The sequence below is a fragment of the Rhamphochromis longiceps genome, linkage group LG3 (assembly GCF_057381845.1).
Source record: "Rhamphochromis longiceps isolate RC_006_pf linkage group LG3, R_longiceps_female_GT1.1, whole genome shotgun sequence".
NCBI classification, from domain to species: domain Eukaryota; kingdom Metazoa; phylum Chordata; class Actinopteri; order Cichliformes; family Cichlidae; genus Rhamphochromis; species Rhamphochromis longiceps.
This window is the reverse complement of record NC_140559.1, coordinates 15,252,286-15,271,054: the sequence shown is the minus strand read 5'-3', so window position 1 is coordinate 15,271,054 and position 18,769 is coordinate 15,252,286. Positions and strand designations below refer to the sequence as shown.

The following is an 18,769-nucleotide window of genomic DNA, read 5'->3' as shown; positions in this document are numbered from 1 at the left end:
GACGTCGGCTTTCCTCCTAGTTTCACGCCCGAGCGCTCCGGTTGGAGGCGGCTGCTGCGGCCTCACCCTGACACGCACAAAGCTCCGCCTCCAGTCCTGACCATGAAACATCCACTGTAGCTACAACGATGCAGATGTGACCCTCAGCAGCTGGATTTCCTCTCCATAGATGTGTTTCCATGCAGATCATGGACATAAAGCAGCTCCAGGATGAAGAGTGTGAAAGAACTTCTTCCACTACAGTATTCATTACAGCACTGTGGCACTCCACAAACCCTCACACTGTCTCAATCCCTGTTTCCAGTTTGACTGAGAGAAGGCCTGAAGCTCAGCCAATCACAGGACAGGAAGTGATCAGCTGACACAGTGATTTGAAGCTGTCAGGGTGAGGCTGCTTCATGCAGGTGTGAAACTATGAGGAAGCTGAACGCCTCCTCTTTCCTCAGAAGTGATCTGTGGCAGTCTGCCATCATGTTTGGCTGCACTCACTGAATGTGACTCACTGTTGGGGTGTAGCTCAGGTGGTGGAGCAGGTCCTCTGCTATTCGGAAGGCTGGTGGTTCACTCCCTGCAGTGTGCATCCCAAATATCTTTCAGCAAGACACTAACTCCAAGTTGCTCCGTGATGCATCACAGTGTGGATGTTAGAGGGTGAGGAAAACGTGCTTGGATTAATGAGTGAAGTTGTTTAAAGTGCTTTGGGTATAATCACTGATTAGAACACGAACATGAACACAGAGCTGCAGAGAGACAGGAAGAGGTGAAAGCTGCGACCCTGGTGTGGTCAGAGGGGTCACGGGTGTTTAGATGTCATCCAAGGAAAGATTTAATATTGCAATAATATAAATTACACAAGTTTGCAAAATCCACACAGACAAAAGAGATGGTTTCAATAATATAAATACTTTATCTAAAAGATATGCAGTGCAATAAAACAAACACAACACACAAAAAGACTGCAGCACCATGTTGGCCACAAATCAGCATTAAATCAGAGAAAGTAAAGAGGCTGGATGGAGCAGTAACTCAAACACTTCAGCTTCACACTCGGAGCTGCACAGTAAAGGAAACCTTTCAGAGTGATGTGGAGTAAAGGAAACATGGAGGGAGGAAACCACCAGCAGGGAGGCCACACCGCTGCTGGCTCGTCCTTCAGTAACCAAACACAGAAACGAAAAAGTGACACATCACATAAAAACATGTAGTCCAAAGCTAAAAGGACAAACATGTTCACCACAAATACTAAACACAGTGTTAAACAGTCACAGTGAGGCTGAGCTGTGTCAGTTTCACCTCTGACACAACAATCACTCATTAAAGGAAACTGCAGAGCTGCACTTCCTGTGGCAGCTCGAATCACCACGATGACTCCGAGCAAACGTCCCTCACACAGAAGCTCAGTTCTGCTTCCTGTGTGATCAGATTATGTTCAGGATGAACTCTGTTCAGGAGGAAACAGTTATCACTGATGATGTTTAAAATAACCTCCAGAAATCCAGTTAGAAGCCAGAGAAGACGAACGTTCGAGCATCATAATTTTTAATGGGACAGGTTACAAAAATTAAACTCTGAACTCTGAGTGTGACCATCATTATCATCTGATAACATCTCTGACTGCAGTATGTGGATTTCACAAAGATTTAGAGCTGAAAAAAGTAACAAGACAAGAAGTTTAACAGAGACGGTTGATAACCAACTGTTTCCTCCAGGTTTTCTCAAGGCAGCAGAGACAAAGAAGTCTTTCCTGATATGTCCATGTTCTGCAAACACAACATGACTCAAATGTCTTCAGCTGCACCACAGATGAGTCCGTGCCGGTATCTACAGTGGCATTCACAAACGTGTTTACAGGCTGACTTTAATGTGTTTCTGCACATGCTTGTCCTCTGGTCATGTGATCATGTGGTTTGTAGGACGCTCCTCTTCCTCAGAGGATCCACCTGTGCTTCCTCTCCTCTCTCCTCCACCTGTTACAGTGAGGGAACGTCCTCCATGATGGAGGAGCTGCTGGAAAGTGCTGAGAGTTTCCTCCAGAGTGAGACCTCTGTCACAGTTCAGAGGATCTACGGCAGCAGAGACCTTCATGGACACTAAAAGTCTCAAACACACAACAACAACATCACACTGACTCCACTCTGACATCACTGATCAATAATCAAAGAACACACAGATCAAACTGATTGATCAGCCATCAGAGGAGTCGGATCAATGGAGCTGCTTCTGTTCCTGATGTCCCCTGTTTGATGCTGGACCTGAACTCTGCCTGCAGAGGAGACACAAGACAGTCAGACAGGGACAAACAAATAAATAAACAAAAAACAAACAAACCAACAAACCTTTGATTTTCAGCAGCACAGTTTTGCCTCTGTGGATGTTTCCCTTCCTTCTAACCACACAGCTGTACCTCCCACTGTCTCTCTCTGTGGGCTGTTTCAGGGTCAGACTGAGGTCTCCAGTTTTCAGCAGGTCTTCATTCATCTTCGTTCGGTCTCTGTAAACCTGGTGCTGTTCTTCAGGCTGGTCAGAGCCGTTCCGATATATGTGGACCTTCCTGTAAAACCCGTTCTTCCACTCCACCTCAGCATCTTCAGGCAGGTTTTGTGTGGTTTTAAAGGGCAGCTGGACAGACTCCGCCCCCTCCTCCACCTCCACCTGACAGACTGAGAGGACAACAAACACAACATGAGCTGTACAGAGAGCAGCAGGTGTCACAGTTGTAGAGAAAGCTAAAGGAAAGAAGCAGATCTGATCAGAAGGTAACAGGAGATCTTTGAGGAGTCATCACTGAGAAGACTTGTTGCTTATTTCATTTTTCATAGAACATCACATTAAGATCAAGAAACATTGATTAGATTTATTTGTCCTTTGTTTTGAGAAGCAGTTACCATGTCTCAGTTCTCCTGTTGCATTTTCAATTTGGTCACTTCTTTATAAAAATGTTTTTTAAACTAATCTTGTGATAACATGTGGAGATAAAGTGTGAATTTCCCTCCACATATTTGCACCTGATCCTTTCATGTATGTGTATTTTGCTGCAGTAACATCTGGCTGTCACAGCTGGACTGGCTCTTTAACTGGTGTGAGAGCTCTACAAACAGCTTCATGTTGTCAGCTGTACGGACAGGATGATGACTGATGACTCTTTGTCTATAACAGAGATGTTACCCACTGTCTGTGATGGACTTCCTTTTACCATGTGACCTTTAACTTCTCATCAGTACTGATCACAACTATTTAACTGACAGGAAACAGATAAGAAGATTACAACATCTGACCTTTGACCTGTATCTACAGCACTGACCTCTAAATTTCAGCTCCACTTGTTTCTTCAGCAGGATGTTTCCCTCCCTGCTGTAGACGGTGCAGGTGTAGGTGTTTGTGTCACAGCCTGTGGGGTGTTTCAGGGTCAGACTGAGGTCTCCAGTTTTCAGCAGGTCTTCATTCATCTTCGTTCGGCCTCTGTAAACCTGGTTCTGTTCTTCAGGCTGGTCAGAGCCGTTCTCATACACGTGGACCTTATCGGTATCACTGTCCATCCACTCCGCCTTAGCATCTTCAGGGAGGTTTCCTGTGGTTTTGCAAAGTAACTGGACAGACTCCACCCCTGATTCCACCTCCACCTGACAGACTAAGAGGACAATAAACACAACATGAGCTGCACAGACAGTAACAGATGATGATGGAGACAGAATTGTCATTTTCTGTTTGTTTAATCCTGAGCAGATCTGGCTGCTTCTTAAAGTCAACTGGTCAGAGTCAAAGCTTTCTTTGAAGGGGAGTCAAGGTGTCCATTGCAGGAAATGTTAAATGTAATGTAATGTAATGTTTTCTTGAACCAAGGAAGGTGGTTCAGGGAAACTAAGAGAGACTGGTCCTGGGTGAGGGTCCAGACTAAGAGCAGTTTATAAGTTATTGTTAAAAACGGGTTCAAATATTGAGGGTGAGCACAAAAACAATAATGGTCCAGAAGAGCTTCAGTCAAACAATGATTTTAATGAACACACGCGTGGGGAGATGAACACTGCACCATCAGCATCAATCTCACCTCAAAACTGCACAATAAACTGTTTTATAACATCAGGGCATTTTAATGACGCCCCGTCATGCGTCAAGAAGATACAATACATACATGAGTTTCAAAAACACACACATTCTGTTGACAACTTTTGACACATTTAAAAGGACATCTTCTCCGTCTGCAGGCCAGGCGCTTCCCGGTAATCTTCTAACTCTGTTTATCTCCTGGAACAAACTGTCCCTTAGGCAGACACAATTTCGCAATCACCAGCTTTTGCAACTATTATTTGAAGTCTTACCTAATCATGAGTCTAACTACTGTTTGTGTGTGTGTCTCGACCTCAAAATGCACTCGGCCTCAACCCGCCCGTTGACGCTTCTGGCCTTTTACCAGACAGAAGCTCTCTGTGATAAGTGTAATAATCTTAACTAAGAACATGTGTAATCTATTGAATAAATGCTTTGATGAAATGATAATTAATGTAATGGTAATGATGATGGTTATGAATAGTAGCAGTAAAATATTTCCGTGATCTCTACTATATGCATATTGATGATAGCAGAAGTCCAGAAACCTGGACTGAATGAGGCACACCACTGCTCCTCTGAGAACACTTAACCTGCTCAGGCCTTGACCCACGGGGCTTGTCCAGCCATTCACCGAGTTGTCATTGTTCGACTGATGCTGACAGCCTTCAATTCCCTGGCATGTCACGAACTGGCACAATGTGCTGAGTCCACACAAAAAGTTTACATAAACAAAAAATATATATTTATTAAAGATATCTAGAGGGTGTAGCCTGCATTTCAGGCTATGGTAACTGGGATAGACTCATCAGTGTGGGGGCATCATTCTGAGCTGCAGCATGCCCCCTTCTCCACTACTACTGCTTGGTAAAGTTAGATAAGTTGGCAGATTTCTCGGGTAAATACAGAAACTCATTCCAAGCAGCTGTTCCTACGTGACTGGTGTTGGAACTTTAAACCACAGTTGCGAAAACGAAAAATAAAAATAACCTATAGTCCATGAAATCCAGTGACGGGTCCTTACCACAGTGGGACTCATTATGCAAATCATTAGGCGACCCCAGAGGGCACAGTGGGGCTCTGTTAACACTGTGTACAAGCTGAGACGATTCCCACCTGGATAATGGTGGAGTACCCACTGTGGGTCAGGGATGAATTGTATTTGTGGGTTCTGTTCATGAGAGAAATAGGAAAAGACTGACTGGTGCCACATCTGGAGTGATGTGGACACTGTATCAGGCAGTTGTGACAAAGAGAGAGCTGAGTGTGAAAGCAAAGCTGTTGATTTGGCTGTGATGGTAGTGCCAAAGTCAGGAATTGTGCACGAGTCCTATTGGGAAGAGCTTGCTTGGGAGTACTTCAGTGTACCCCTGGATGAGTGGCAGGAGAGAAAGGTCACCCACCCTCCTTCCCTGTCATCAGAGGGTTAGCTAGTTTGCTAACTGTATCTACAGCACTGACCTCTGACTTTCAGCTCCACTTGTTTCTTCAGCAGGATGTTTCCCTCCCTGTAGACGGTGCAGGTGTAGATGCCTCTGTCATCATCTGTGGGGTGTCTCAGGGTCAGACTGAGGTCTCCAGTTTTCAGCAGGTCTTCATTCATCTTCGTTCGGTCTCTGTAAACCTGGTCCTGTTCTTCAGGCTGGTCAGAGCCGTTCTGATACACGTGGACCTCATCTTCATCACCATCCATCCACTCCACTTTACAATTTTCAGGCAGATGAGCTGTAGATTTGCAGGGCAGCTGGACAGACTCCACCCCTGATTCAACCTCCACCTGCAGGACTGAGAGAACAACAAACACAGCATGAGCCGAACAGACAGCAGCAGCACTGAGCACATCGTCTTTAATCAGATGAAGTGAAATACTTATGGTGAAAACATATTTGACTGATTCCAGTGGGAGTGAAACAAGTGGAAAAGTTCTAAGCACATCAGATGAAATCCCCCACAAACCAGGACGAAGGAGGGATTCAGGGTCACCTGATCCAGCGTTATCAGAAAGGAAAGGTTTAAGCCTAATCTTGAAAGTAGAGGCTGGTTGTTTCCTATTTTACTTTTAAATACTACTACTAGTAGTAGTAGTAGTACTACTACTACTCCCCATCTATGGGGACTGACATAGCTGCCTCACTGCTAATGAACCCATCATCATGATGAGGCTGACCTCTGACATGGAGCTCCACTTGTTTCCTCATCAGGATGCTTCCCTCCCTGCTGTAGACGGTGCAGGTGTAGGTGTTTGAGTCTTTGTCTGTGGGGTGTTTCAGGGTCAGAGTGAGGTCTCCAGTTTTCAGCAGATTTTTCTTCATTTTCGTGCGGTCTCGATAACAACTGTTCTGTTCTTCAGGCCGGTCAGAGCCGTTCTCATACACGTGGACCTTCCCACTAATATTTGTCCACTCAACTTTGGTATCTTCAGTCAGGCGAACTGTGGTTTTGCAGGGCAGCTGGACAGACTCCACCCCTGAATCCACCTCCACCTTGTAACCTTAGAGGACAACAAAGCACAACATGATGACATCAGCAGCAGCTGTGATGGTCACATGACCTCCCTGTCCCTCCTTCTCTTCTAGTCTCAGTCAGATTGTGTCTCAGTTTGTTCCTGATGTGTTCCTGACTCGTTCTTTGGTAACTAGTCTGCAGTGTCCTGTAAAGCGCTGCAGACATGTTGGATGAAGAAGAACAGACAGACTGAGCCTCCACAGTCGGCCATGTCTCACACACATCAGCACAGAAACCATGAAGATCTCATGTGCCTGAACATCTGAAGCTCACCTGGCATGAAATAGTGCCGAAAATGAAATAAAAGACCTCCAGAAACAACAACAAGAATCAGGAGAAGAAGGAGAACCAGGAGGACCACGACAGCTGCTGCCCAAGCTGGAAATTGTTCTGTGGAGAAATAAACAAAGGTAAAGAAAAAAAAGAAAAGAAAGATATGACTTTTGAATTATAATTTTTACCACAGACCTCTGTTGTTTATCTACAACACTGACCTTTGACCTGCAGCACTACTTTCTGTCTCAGGATGTCTTTGTCCCTGTAGATGGTGCAGATGTATCCTCCACTGTCTCTCTCTGTGGGGTATTCCAGGGTCAGGCTGAGGTCTCCAGTTCTCAGCAGGTCTTTGTTCATCTTTGTGCGACCACAGTAAAGGTCGTCCTGTTTTGTAAGATGGTCACTTCTGTTTACATACACATGGACCATCATGAGTTCACGGTCAGAGCGAGTCCACTCCACTGCTGCATTCTCAGGCAGGTCAGGTGTTGTTTTGCAGGGCAGGAGAACAGACTCTGACCTTTCCTCCACCTTCACCTCCACCTGCTGGTCTGAAAGGACAGTAGATAACAATATAAACTAGAGAAGCAGCAGCAGTGATACTGTTAGCATTGAGTGAGTTCCATCATCTGTTGGACAAAAATCATATTTTAAATCTTTGTAATAAGTATGATGGAGTAATTGGAGTGTACAACCTTTACAGGAATTTAACAACATTTTCATTAACTGTTTATAAATAAGTCATTTTTATACATACTCAAACATTTAAGAGGCTTAAAAAATAACTGGAAAGAATAACATAAGTGTAAAAAGTATGAAGTATAAAGCCGTTAGGCATCTCCAAACACCCCCCCCCCCCCCCCCCCCCTTCCTGGTTTCTTAGTTTTTTGCATATTTCTGCTTCTACTTCTCAGATTCTGAAGAAATAATTCAGCTTTATTATTTAAGATGTTAGACTGGACTGCTGACCTTTGACATGCAGCTGTACGTCTGTCAGTTTTCGTTCATTCCTTCCATTACTGATGGAGCAGGTGTAGTTGCCACTATCAGTCAGTTTGGGTTTTGTCAAAGTGAGGCTGAAGTCTTTCATTTCCAGACCATCAGGCCTCACTGATGTACGTCCACTGTAACGCTGGTTTCGCTCTTCAAGATTTGGACCTTCTTCTTCTTGCACATGGACAAATTTTGGATCAATATCATTGCGAGTCCACATCAACATAGGGTCCTCAGGCATGACACCTGTGTACTGGCAAGGCAGCAAGATGGAAAGTGCACCTTCATTCACCTCCACGACCACAGCAAAAACATGCTGGAAAGCTGGAAGGACACACAAGGAAAAAGAAAGTTTGCCCCAGCATGCAAAAGCTGGTCTCCAACACACAACTGCAGACACCAGAGAGACAAGTGTTGCACTCAAATACAACCTAAACATAAAGAAATGACCAGGTATCCATCCAACCATTTTCTGCGGGTTATCTGCAGAAAATGGCAGAGGTCTCGGTTCCTGGTCTGCCTACATTATTCTGTAAACTCAGCAGCATCTTCACTTCATTGCCTTTAAGCTAAACATTAATCTCTTCTCAAAAATAATGACTTAGTTTTTACTGAGCAAGCAGTTAATTATACAAACATCAGTTAATGCACAATTGCAACCTAATGCTATTCTCTGACTATGTATGGTATTGCCAGTTGTGAAGAAGGGCTGATATATAAACTACTGATTTTGAATATTTATCAGACACTAATAGACTTTTTTTGAACAAGAGATGAGAATAGGAAGGTTTTGGGAATGCTACTATGCAAGTAAAACCAGTGGAAAGGGTTATATGAAAAGTAGGGGTGCAACGATACACAAAATTCACGGTTCGGTTCGGTTCGATACTTTGGTGTCACGGTTCGATATTTTTTCGATACAAAAAAAATGTTCATGCCTTTTTAATTTGTCATTTATTAAAATTATAAATATATATTTTAACTCAAAAGTACAGTTTTTAAATTTAACCCTAACCCTTGTGCGTGTTTTTTATTTTGACAGCGAATGCGCACCTGCGGACCACTTATGTGCAGCCCTGGTTATTTAGCTCGTCATATTGCAGCCACAGAAATTCTTTTGTCCATGAAACCATAAAGCTGCACTTTCTTTTTGCCTTATAGTCTGATTTGTCATAACTTCTCTGTTTTGTGGTAAGCTTTTCTTTGGCTGTCACTTCTTCACCCTGACCTGTCTTATTTGGCTCAGCAGAACTAAAATATATGTCCTGCTGCTTTTACACGCGCACTCACATAAGCTCAGCGATTCTCTGCGCGATCAACCTCTCACATGTTTAAGCTGCGGGAGATTTCACTTGTCATGTTTGCATAGTAAGCTAACAATTAATAAGACGATGTCAGAGGAATTGGTGCACAAATTATCATCACTCACAGATCAGTGCTGTCGCTCTCTATACACAGTTCGCACGATTGCAAAGTGAAAGCAAAAAACAAGCGCAAATTCAAACGCGACTTCAATATGTCACATATTGACAGTGGCTCACCGATGCCAATGACATAATTACCCAGCTACATTTCCGAAAGAATGCAAAAGCATTGACATATATTTTTCCTTCCTACAATAGCCCGACGGGCAGGGAAGAGATAGATTTTGGTAGCCCGACTGAAAAAATTGCAAGCCCCGGGACGTCGGGCTAGCGATATTGCAAGCCCTGTATCTGATTGAGGAATCACTCATCTTTGGAAAAGAGAGTTTATTACAGAGAAATGTCTCTTTCCAAAATAAAAGCTATACTATCCGCTTCTTCTGGGCTATATTCTCAGCAGCATATTAAACATATCAGGTCTCCATAAGGAGAATCATGTGCTAACAGCTGTCTAAATGACTCGGCTAAAGTTAGTAGCATGCTTGTTGTTTTTGTCTTTGCACTAGGATGATGTCTGCGTAAATGTGCAGTCATATTCGTTGTGTTCCCACTAGTGCTTTCAGGTTAATCTTGTTGAAATGACCTTAACGCCACAACACGGCAAATCTCCGTTAACGAGCTACCGCCGATCGCCCCGTGCATGGGGCTAGACGGCCAACACGTTAACGAGCTAACTGCGCTAACACACTAGTTCCCACCCATGTAATTGAGCATTGCATGGCACATCCAGCATACTGTTTTACTTTAGTCCATGACTCGCTTACCTTCAGGGTCATACGTCACATGAAAACCAAAATAATTCCAAACGCCAGATCTGAATGAGGGTTGCATGTTGCAAGGAGAGCTTAACTTCTGTCTCGCTAGCTTGTCCTGCGCTCTTCCTTCTGAAGATGCTGTCTGTGTTGAGCGCTCAGTGGATCTGCGCTCGACAATGCAGCCTAGGCGGAGTAGTTGAACGCAGATTCACTGAGCGCTCAACACAGACAGCATCGTCAGAAGGAAAGTTGATAAAATAAATTACAAATTTTGTATTGTTCGATATGCGTACCGAACCAAAAGCACTGTATCGAACGGTTCAATATCGATACGAATATCGTTGCACCCCTAATGAAAAGGATATAGGACATATGGAACAGCCAACATTTAGACCAACAACAAAGCAACCAGTAGTTCTGCATTCCAACATCTGGAAGAAGCAACTGCTATCACAGCTACTGGTAAGATAGAGCACAAGGATTGTGGAGAGGGGAAGCCTGGATGTCACGTGGCAGTGATCAATGAGATTTTTAGCTATAAGATGAACAGCCAAAAGTAGCAGTACCCTTCATGTAGAAAGAGAGTAGAGTCCAAGATCCAGGCAGCAAGGAGGGAAGTTAGCCAACTATCTGGGCGGCAGAAGGGCATGATGAAAAAAGGGATGGCTTAGAAATACAGCAAGCTGCCCATACCTGTGACAAGTAACCATCACTGTGGCAGGCAACCAGGAAAGGCTATCCAACATGAAGAATCAGACAGCATCAAGCCTTGTCATGATTCATGCAGACTTGCTCAAGAAGCTGCACTCCCTGAGTGGCTGGCTAACTGAAGGCCAGACCGTCCCCAAGGAGCACCAGAAGGGACTGGTCCCATCCAACTACCAGACAATAACCTGCCTCAGTACTACATACTACATGGAAGCTCCTGTCAGGCATCATAGCGGCTAAGATGAACAGGCACATGGCTCAGTACATGAGCGGGCCACAGAAAGGGACTGGCAAGAATACCAGAGGACTAAAACACCAGCAGCTGGAAGATAGAGCAGTCATTCGAGACTGTAACACCAGAATGACAAACCTGTGCAAAACCTGGATTGACTACAAGAAAGCCTATGACTCAGTGCCCCACACTTTGATCCAGGAATGTCTACAACTGCACAAGATTAACAGGACCCTAAGAGTCTATGAGGAATTCAGTGGGAATGTGGCAAACAACACGAGAGGCCAACTTCAAGGAAATAATACAAGTTACCATCAAGTGTGGGATCTACCAAGGAGATGCTCTGTCCACTGGTGTTCTGCAAAGACCAAAACTCCCTCAGTGAGATCAGTGACAAGACACAAGACGGGCTGTGGATACCGACTACAGAGTGGAGCAATCATCAGCCACCTCCTCTACATGGATGACATCAAGCGGATGAAATATCTGTGATGAGTACGGCCTGGAAATCCCGAGGTCAAAATGGGAGACGACCCCAAGGGTGGTGACGAATGACCAAGCTAAGATCCTCTGGGACTTCCAGGTACAGACGGACAAAATCGCGGTGGCTAACCAACCAGACATAGTAGTGGTAGACAAACAGAAGAAAACAGCCATAGTGATAGATGTAGTGATAGCAAATGACAGCAACATCAGGAAGAAGGAACACGAAAAGCCTGAAGTACCAAGGGCTCAGAGAAGAGCTCGAGAAGATGTGGAGGGTGAAGGTAACAGTGGTCCCAGTGGTAATAGAAGGAGTAGATCTGGTGACTCCCAAGCTAGGTGTGTGGCCCCAAGCAGATCCCAGGAACAACATCGGAGATCTCTGTCCAGAAGAGCGCAGTCCTAGGAACAGCTAAGATACTGCGCAGGACCCTCAAGCTCCCAGGCCTCTGGTAGAGGATCCAGGCTTAAAGGACAAAGACTGCCTGCAGGGTGAGAGATCTGCACAACACACACAGCAGCTGATTGTAACATGAGCTCATCTGGAAACCACCAAGAAGAATCCAGAGATTTGAAAGTTGCTGCTTTGGATTGTTAGTTTGATCTGAATCAGAATCCAGTGTTTGATGGAAATCTCCTCCTGCTGCACTTCAACGCATTAAAGAGAGAGAGATGAAAGAAAAGCTGATGATGAGAGCAGAGAGAGGAAGGTGTACTTACCGTGCAGGAGCATCACAAACACCACAAACATCTTCATGTTTGATCACAGATCAAAGATCTCACACACAATGATGCAGATGTGACCCTCAGCAGCTGGATTTCCTCTCCATAGATGTGTTTCCATGAAGATCATGGACATAAAGCAGGATGAAGAGTGTGAAAGAACTTCTTCCACTACAGTATTCATTACAGCACTGTGGCACTCCACAAACCCTCACACTGTCTAAATCCCTGTTTCCAGTTTGACTGAGAGAAGGCCTGAAGCTCAGCCAATCACAGGACAGGATATGATCAGCTGACACAGCTGCAGGGATTTGAAGATTGACAGAAAGTTGATCAACAGGTGTGAAACTATGAGGAAACTCAACAGTCTCCCCTTTCTTAGGTGTTGTCTTTGACAGTCTGCCATGAGGTTTGGCTCCACACACTAAATCTGAAATGTAAAAACAAAACAAAACCGAGATTAAAAAAACTGAAGAGCAAAACCTTTCAAACCTGTTCAATATGTGAGACTGAAATACACTGAAAGCTTTTCATTTGTGTTTGGTTTAATCAGTGATGGCTACGGGAACTTTAAGAAACCACGGAGTCATATGCAGTATGTACCTAACTATATTTTGTGTGCATGCTCCAAGTAGTAGTAACCTATCATTGCACTCTGTAGGGTCCCAGGTTTCTGTTCCAGAGACACCTGGATGAGAATCAAACCCAACCAGTAGAAACCTTCAGTCTTCACATCAACTCAGGTGTTTTTGTGCGACACAGAAAATATGAACAGATGGTTTCTACATGCATGGTTCCCACCATGAAGCATAGAGGAGGTAAAAAGCCTAGAAAAACATTAAATGAGAAGGTGTGTCCCAACATTTTACTCAGTGCTTTGCAATTGGCATAATTTGTGAAAGTTTAAATCTCTTCTCTATTGAAGAGCAGAAATTAATAGGTTCACACCTGTTGATGAACTTTGGCCGACACAAAGTTCATCAACAGGTGTGAAACTATGAGGAAGCTCAACGACCTCCTCTTTCCTCAGAGGTGATCTGTGGCAGTCTGCCATGTGCAGCTGCACAGACCCAGCGTGAGCTCTCTGAAAGCTGACTGGGACCTTTTTAAAGAAGTGTTATTTATAATTTAAAACATGAGAAATATATTCAAATGTCTGATGAAATAAGTATGACCTCATTTCAAACTGCAGCTATATTTCTTAATTTTTAAGAGCCAGTAAATGGTTATTGTGAAATGAAAATATAAAAAAATTTGAAATAAACTCTGAACAATGACATTATTTTGATAGAAGTGTTCTGTGATGAATACAGCAGACAGTAACCCTTCTGTGTGCAGCGGTGCTCTGCTTTCCTGAGCAGACAGTAAACGCAGCATGCAGAGTCCTGTCTGTCCTCAGTGTGTCAGCACAGCTTCAGTTCACAGGACACTTTCATTAGTCATCCCTTTATTTCTCTGTTACATTCATTTCAACATTTAAATCATTAGAAATGATTCTGTATATTGTTCAACTAAATGAAAAGACATGAAAATAAGAATTTCCAGGTTGGCCTCAGTTTCATCCTGATACTGACATCAGCTAAATTCTATTTGTAGTTTCTGCTCCGTAGATTTTTGGTGGAGACTGAAGCTCATCAGATCCTGAGAGCAATCCAAGACATTTATTCAACCCTTAGAGGTGAAGGCTGTCACCATGGGAACCATAGATCTTAAATCTTAATGTTTAGAATAAGGATTTTTATTTTAACAATCTCTGGGGAAATAAACGTTTCTCTGTTTAAAGCTGTAAATCTGCTGCTGAGGAGAGTCCAGAGACATTTCCACAGATGTGTACAAATGTAATAATCAAAGAAGAATTTTATTATTTAACCATAATAATAAAAAAGAAATCAGAGAAAAATGAAACACCAGGTGATGATTTCAATATAAGACTGAATAACTTCCTGCTGCTGGTTTCGGGTGCTCTGTGCAAAGCTCTTTGGAGCTGGAGGATAAAGAAACAGCTTCTGCACATGTGAGCAGCATTATGGGCGAGTGTGGTCGTGACGCTGAGCCTGTGGGTGTCTGCAGAGACCCTCTCTCTCACTCTGTTAATGAAGCCTATGTCACCTGGAGCCCAGCAGACTGGAAACTAGAATCAGGTCTTTATCTGTGCGGAGGCGCGAAGCGAGGTCATGAACATGAACACATATCTACCTTATTGTGACTGCTTGGATACTCAGTGAAGGAAACTTCTGCAAGAATAATCAGCGTAAAATAGTTTCCCTGTCATGTCCTGTCACAAAGTTTCTAAATATTTCGCACTAATTCTTGATCAGTTTCATGTATATTTTTTGTCATCAGCTTTTGAGATTTGTCAGGTTCGATGATGTCACAAGACAGACAAGAAACTGAAGCTGATTGATCATAAATGACAGACAATTTTGTGCAAATGAGATTTTCAAGATTTTAGCAGCAGGTCAGCTACTAGAAGAAGGCTGGTGGATAATAACCCGCAGCTGTTTTCTGAGCATCCACTGGTGTGTAACTGTTGGATATTTCCACAGCTAACACATCATGAGAAAAAGTTGGAGATCCCCCCGTTTCTTTTTATTTCTTTCATCCTTCATTTCATCCTTCCTTAAAGAGATAAAACAAACAGATCAGCACATATAGTATAGGACGCCAAACAAGCAGGAGGACAGTTGGCTGAAGGACAGGAAGACAGATGTCTGCATTCTGTTTTCTGATGGGCGGGAGGAGGTGCAGGAGAGACGCACAGCTGCTCTCACTCAGCTGATGCTTGAGGTTAAAGTTACACTTCCACACTTCCAGCTCACGTGATCGCACACACCCTGTACACACACTTGTGAAATAAACCATTTCACATCTTTTTACATGTTACCCAATAACTTTCAGCCTAGAAGTGGTTAAAAGTGAAGAGAGTGATCCTGACACTCACGTGTGTGGCTCTAATCAGCCACACATGTATGTTTCCAGCTGGAAACACACACACACACACACACACACACACACACACACACACACACACACACACTCTACCTCACATATCTACAGAAGGAGATGATGCCTTTGACACACAGCGGCACAGGCATGAACGTTTGTTCTAAACACAACAACATCTGCACACTGTGACATGTTTGACGTGTCAAACTCAGCTCCTCGTGTGTAACTGTCACAGTGGGAAAGGAGGCCTTATCACTGCCTGACAAACTACAGATGAAACCACACTCAGGTGCTCACAAATGACTTTTTACAAAAGCTTCTCTGTTGCTGTGCACACACACAAACAGCACTTTACACAACATCAGAGGAAGACGCTGCAGCTACAACAGGAAGTCCCTGAGACTCTGTGGGCTCAGAGTAAACACGATGTAGGCCTGATTAAAGGTGCAGAGCCCCAAACCTGATTAGGTTACCATGTTTGAAATCCTGCCACACTGCTGCCTGCTGGAGACGGGGAGCAGCAGACGCCACTGCTGCCACGCTGCCTTCTCATTATTCAACACTGCTGCTGCTGAGCTGGATGCTCGCAACAGAAACAATCTGCACCACCTGCAGGTAGACTTTAGGTGTTGTGCTTCTGCTGCATTATGGAAACCTGATGGTGACGCTGCTCGATGCTGCTGCTGTTTGTCAGAGTCCAGCTCACAACCCAGTTTGTGGTTTCTTTGCCAGAGTAAACACGGCTGCTAAGCAACAGCTGAGCGGGAGGTGTCTCACACAGAGAGAAGTATGGCTGCACTCTCAGGATGGTGTTTTGTTTTTCTGCTTTGATAAACATTTCCTTTCCCTTCGTGCTCATTGGCCTCGTGGGTGGATCATGTTTGGAGGCATTTCCAACATCTAAACAAGATAATGCAGCAGTGCTGCCCGAGGTCGTTCCCAGATGAAACAGTCTTCTTATCACGCAGGAGGAAGGAGAGAATCTCACATTGAAGCCGAGCCTGTGACCATACTGGACTCTCACAGACAAATTCATGTTGTTGTTTACAGCTGTCTGCCAGCAGGAACACACACTGTGACAACACTATGAAACTCTTTCTGCTGCACGTCTGTGTGCGTCCACCTGTTCTCCACTGTGCACAGTCTGTAAATGTTGTGAGTGTAACCCTCCACCTGCAGTAAAGACTGCAGCTGTTGAAGCAGTGACATCCTGTTTCCACTGAGTTTAGCTCTCAGCTACATGTTACTGGTGAGTCTATTTAGGAAATCTTCCCTTCAGTTTGACCTCTGACCTTTGCCTACAGTACTGACATCAGTATCTACAGCAGGTGCTGGGGTTTGTTGCTGACCTTTGACCTGTAAATGAACGCTTGTCAGTCTTTGCTCTCCCATCACTGATGGAGCAGGTGTAGTTGCTGCTGTCAGTCTGTTGGTTTTCTCAGAGTGAGGCTGAATCTGTGTGATGTGTGACCATCGTAGCGCTGTGTTTCTCCTCTAAGATCATCTCCTCCTCCTCGTGCACAGATTTGGCATCAGCTGAAGAGTCCACATCACTGTGGCCTTCTAAAGTATGAAGCTGAGTACTTGCAGTCGTGTTTGTTCGTTATTACAAACACATTCCTCTGGACACAGACCAGGTACACACAGCTCTGCATCTGCTGACGTCTTTAGAAATAACTCTGAAGTCACTCTGACCTCTTTGTGAAATGTTTCAGTCTTTGTATTATAAATACTGCTCGAGCTTCTACCCCCTTACAAACTTTATCCTCCTCTCTGGTAAATCAAAGGAAACACAAGGGAAGAAAAGAAATGAATAAAACAGCTTTGAGGAAAATTAAACACCAGCCCAGTCTGTGTCCTCTGTGAGACCTTTGAAAAACAATGAAAATCTCTAAACATTCAGTCAAATGTGACCCAGAGTTCACTGGGTCAGACCTCAGCACTCTTTGTTCTGGATATTACTGATTAGAGATCAGCAGGTATGAACTCACCACCTACTGACCACTCAGTTCTGTGGAATAGCACCACTATCTCTGGCAGATCTCTGTGCAGACAGTGGGAGGGTCTGAAGTCTTTGTGTTTCCCTGATGAGCTTCAGTAATAAAGATTTTTAGACTTTAACAGTGTCACAACAAATCTGTTCCTATATAGGCTTTCATATATATTCAGACCGTCCATTCCAAGTAGTATTTCAAGCCTACACTTGAACCCTGTGTTTGTGTTTATTCTTGCTCTCAGACCATTAAACAACATTTTAAGAAGCTTTAATAAATCTGACATTTATTCTTTATAAGCGGGGTGTTCCTGTGGCTGCTGGAAACTTGGTAAAATGAAAGTGTTGTCCTGTCCCAGCCCTCTCCTACCATGGCCGCTCTCCAAGACATTTTTTATCCGAAGGCTGTGCAGCTCATGATACAGGAGACGTGTAATTTCCCTGCTGCTGCTGGTTTTAGGTTTTTTGTTGTTTCTGTTTCTTTAAATAGAAGCCGACACAGCAAAGATGCTTTGTGTTTTCTGTTCTGTGAGCCGACACAGACATGTTTGTTACAGGATGGATTATGATGATTGTGGGTCAGATATTCATGCTCCCCTCAGGACTTGTATAATGTTTATTAGCATCGGGACCAAGTGAAGAAACCAGATATGAGCATATTGGTAGTTTGTGCTTTCATCTAATGAAAGCATACTATACTGTAAGAACAGAGGTTTATGGCTCCATAGTGTAGAGGTTAACATGTTCAGTGGTGACAATAATTGCCTTTGTGTTGCATTTGGTGTAAAACATGCAGAGCTGTGTGCTGTGTCTTGTGATGAGGGAGCAGCTGAAAGTAGCTGCTGTACGAACACGTCCATCACTGAGTGATCTGTTTGAGGGGACGGAGGTGAGTCTGTCACTTGGATCTACATCCGGATGAACAGAATCAAGTTTTTAGGACGATCATAGTACGACTTTACAGAAATAAAGTAAACTACAGTGAGGGGCTTCATTTAGTAAACTCATGTTACAGAGTTTGTCGTTTGAATGCTTAAACCACTGCGACCACTGCAGAGAACAACAGCAATCTCTCCTCCTCGACCAGGACAGGTTTACCGTCCTCTTCTAAATGTCACACAATAACAAAATGGACTCAAAACCCAAACTGGACAAAAGGGAATCCCAGTGAAGAACAGACTGCTTTCATTGTTACAGTCAGGTTGTACAAACCAACATGTGTGATGAGCAGGATAAGCAGTCACATGAGGCTGGTTACCAACTCACTAAGTTAACCCAGAGTTTGCTCATACGTTCACATGAAAGAGGCGGGGCTGGCAGCATGTAACCAATCAAAGGGGGTGTTAGATGGATCACATGACTCCACAAAAAATGATCCCTACGAGCTCCACCTACTAAAACACATTATCAGATAGGGATGAAAAATCTATAAAAGAACACTATTGTGAAAACGAATGCTGCAGCAAATCATTAACCTGCTGATTTAAAGCACAGAGCAGTGAAATAAAGGTTTTGCTTCCAGTCGATGGTTTTGCTGCTGAGCGCGCTCTCAGTGCTGCTGATTATTTCTCAGGTGATGGCTGCACATTAAACTGGACCAACTGAAACTATAACGCTTATTGTCCAACAGCCTGTGGAGCTTCATTTTCATGCACATCACAGTGTGAGTGGTTGAACAGGTGTTCAC

At 43.9% G+C, this 18,769-nt stretch overlaps 1 protein-coding gene across 1 annotated transcript; it reads right to left on the bottom strand.

The window, feature by feature from the left end:
• Positions 1 to 939: 939 nt before the first annotated feature.
• LOC146673088 (uncharacterized) lies at positions 940 to 12,347 on the bottom strand. Its single transcript, XM_085401454.1, has 9 exons — positions 12,141 to 12,347; positions 7,795 to 8,142; positions 7,044 to 7,376; positions 6,823 to 6,939; positions 6,212 to 6,535; positions 5,506 to 5,829; positions 3,302 to 3,628; positions 2,337 to 2,660; positions 940 to 2,263 (listed from the first exon to the last, which is right to left on the bottom strand). The coding sequence occupies exons 1-9, from the start codon at positions 12,175 to 12,177 to the stop codon at positions 2,172 to 2,174; spliced, it is 2,226 nt and encodes a 741-aa protein (XP_085257580.1). The 5' UTR covers positions 12,178 to 12,347; the 3' UTR covers positions 940 to 2,171.
• Between the last annotated feature and the right edge of the window lie 6,422 nt (positions 12,348 to 18,769).

Bases quoted from the DNA above. Each gene is read 5' to 3' on its own strand.
- LOC146673088 (XM_085401454.1), bottom strand. From the start codon at position 12,177: ATGAAGATGTTTGTGGTGTTTGTGATGCTCCTGCACG. The intron at 6,940-7,043 runs GTCAGTGTTGTA...ATTTCTCCACAG, and splicing joins AGTAGTGCTGCAGGTCAAAG to AACAATTTCCAGCTTGGGCA. The intron at 3,629-5,505 runs GTCAGTGCTGTA...TTGTCCTCTTAG, and splicing joins AGTGGAGCTGAAAGTCAGAG to TCTGTCAGGTGGAGGTGGAA.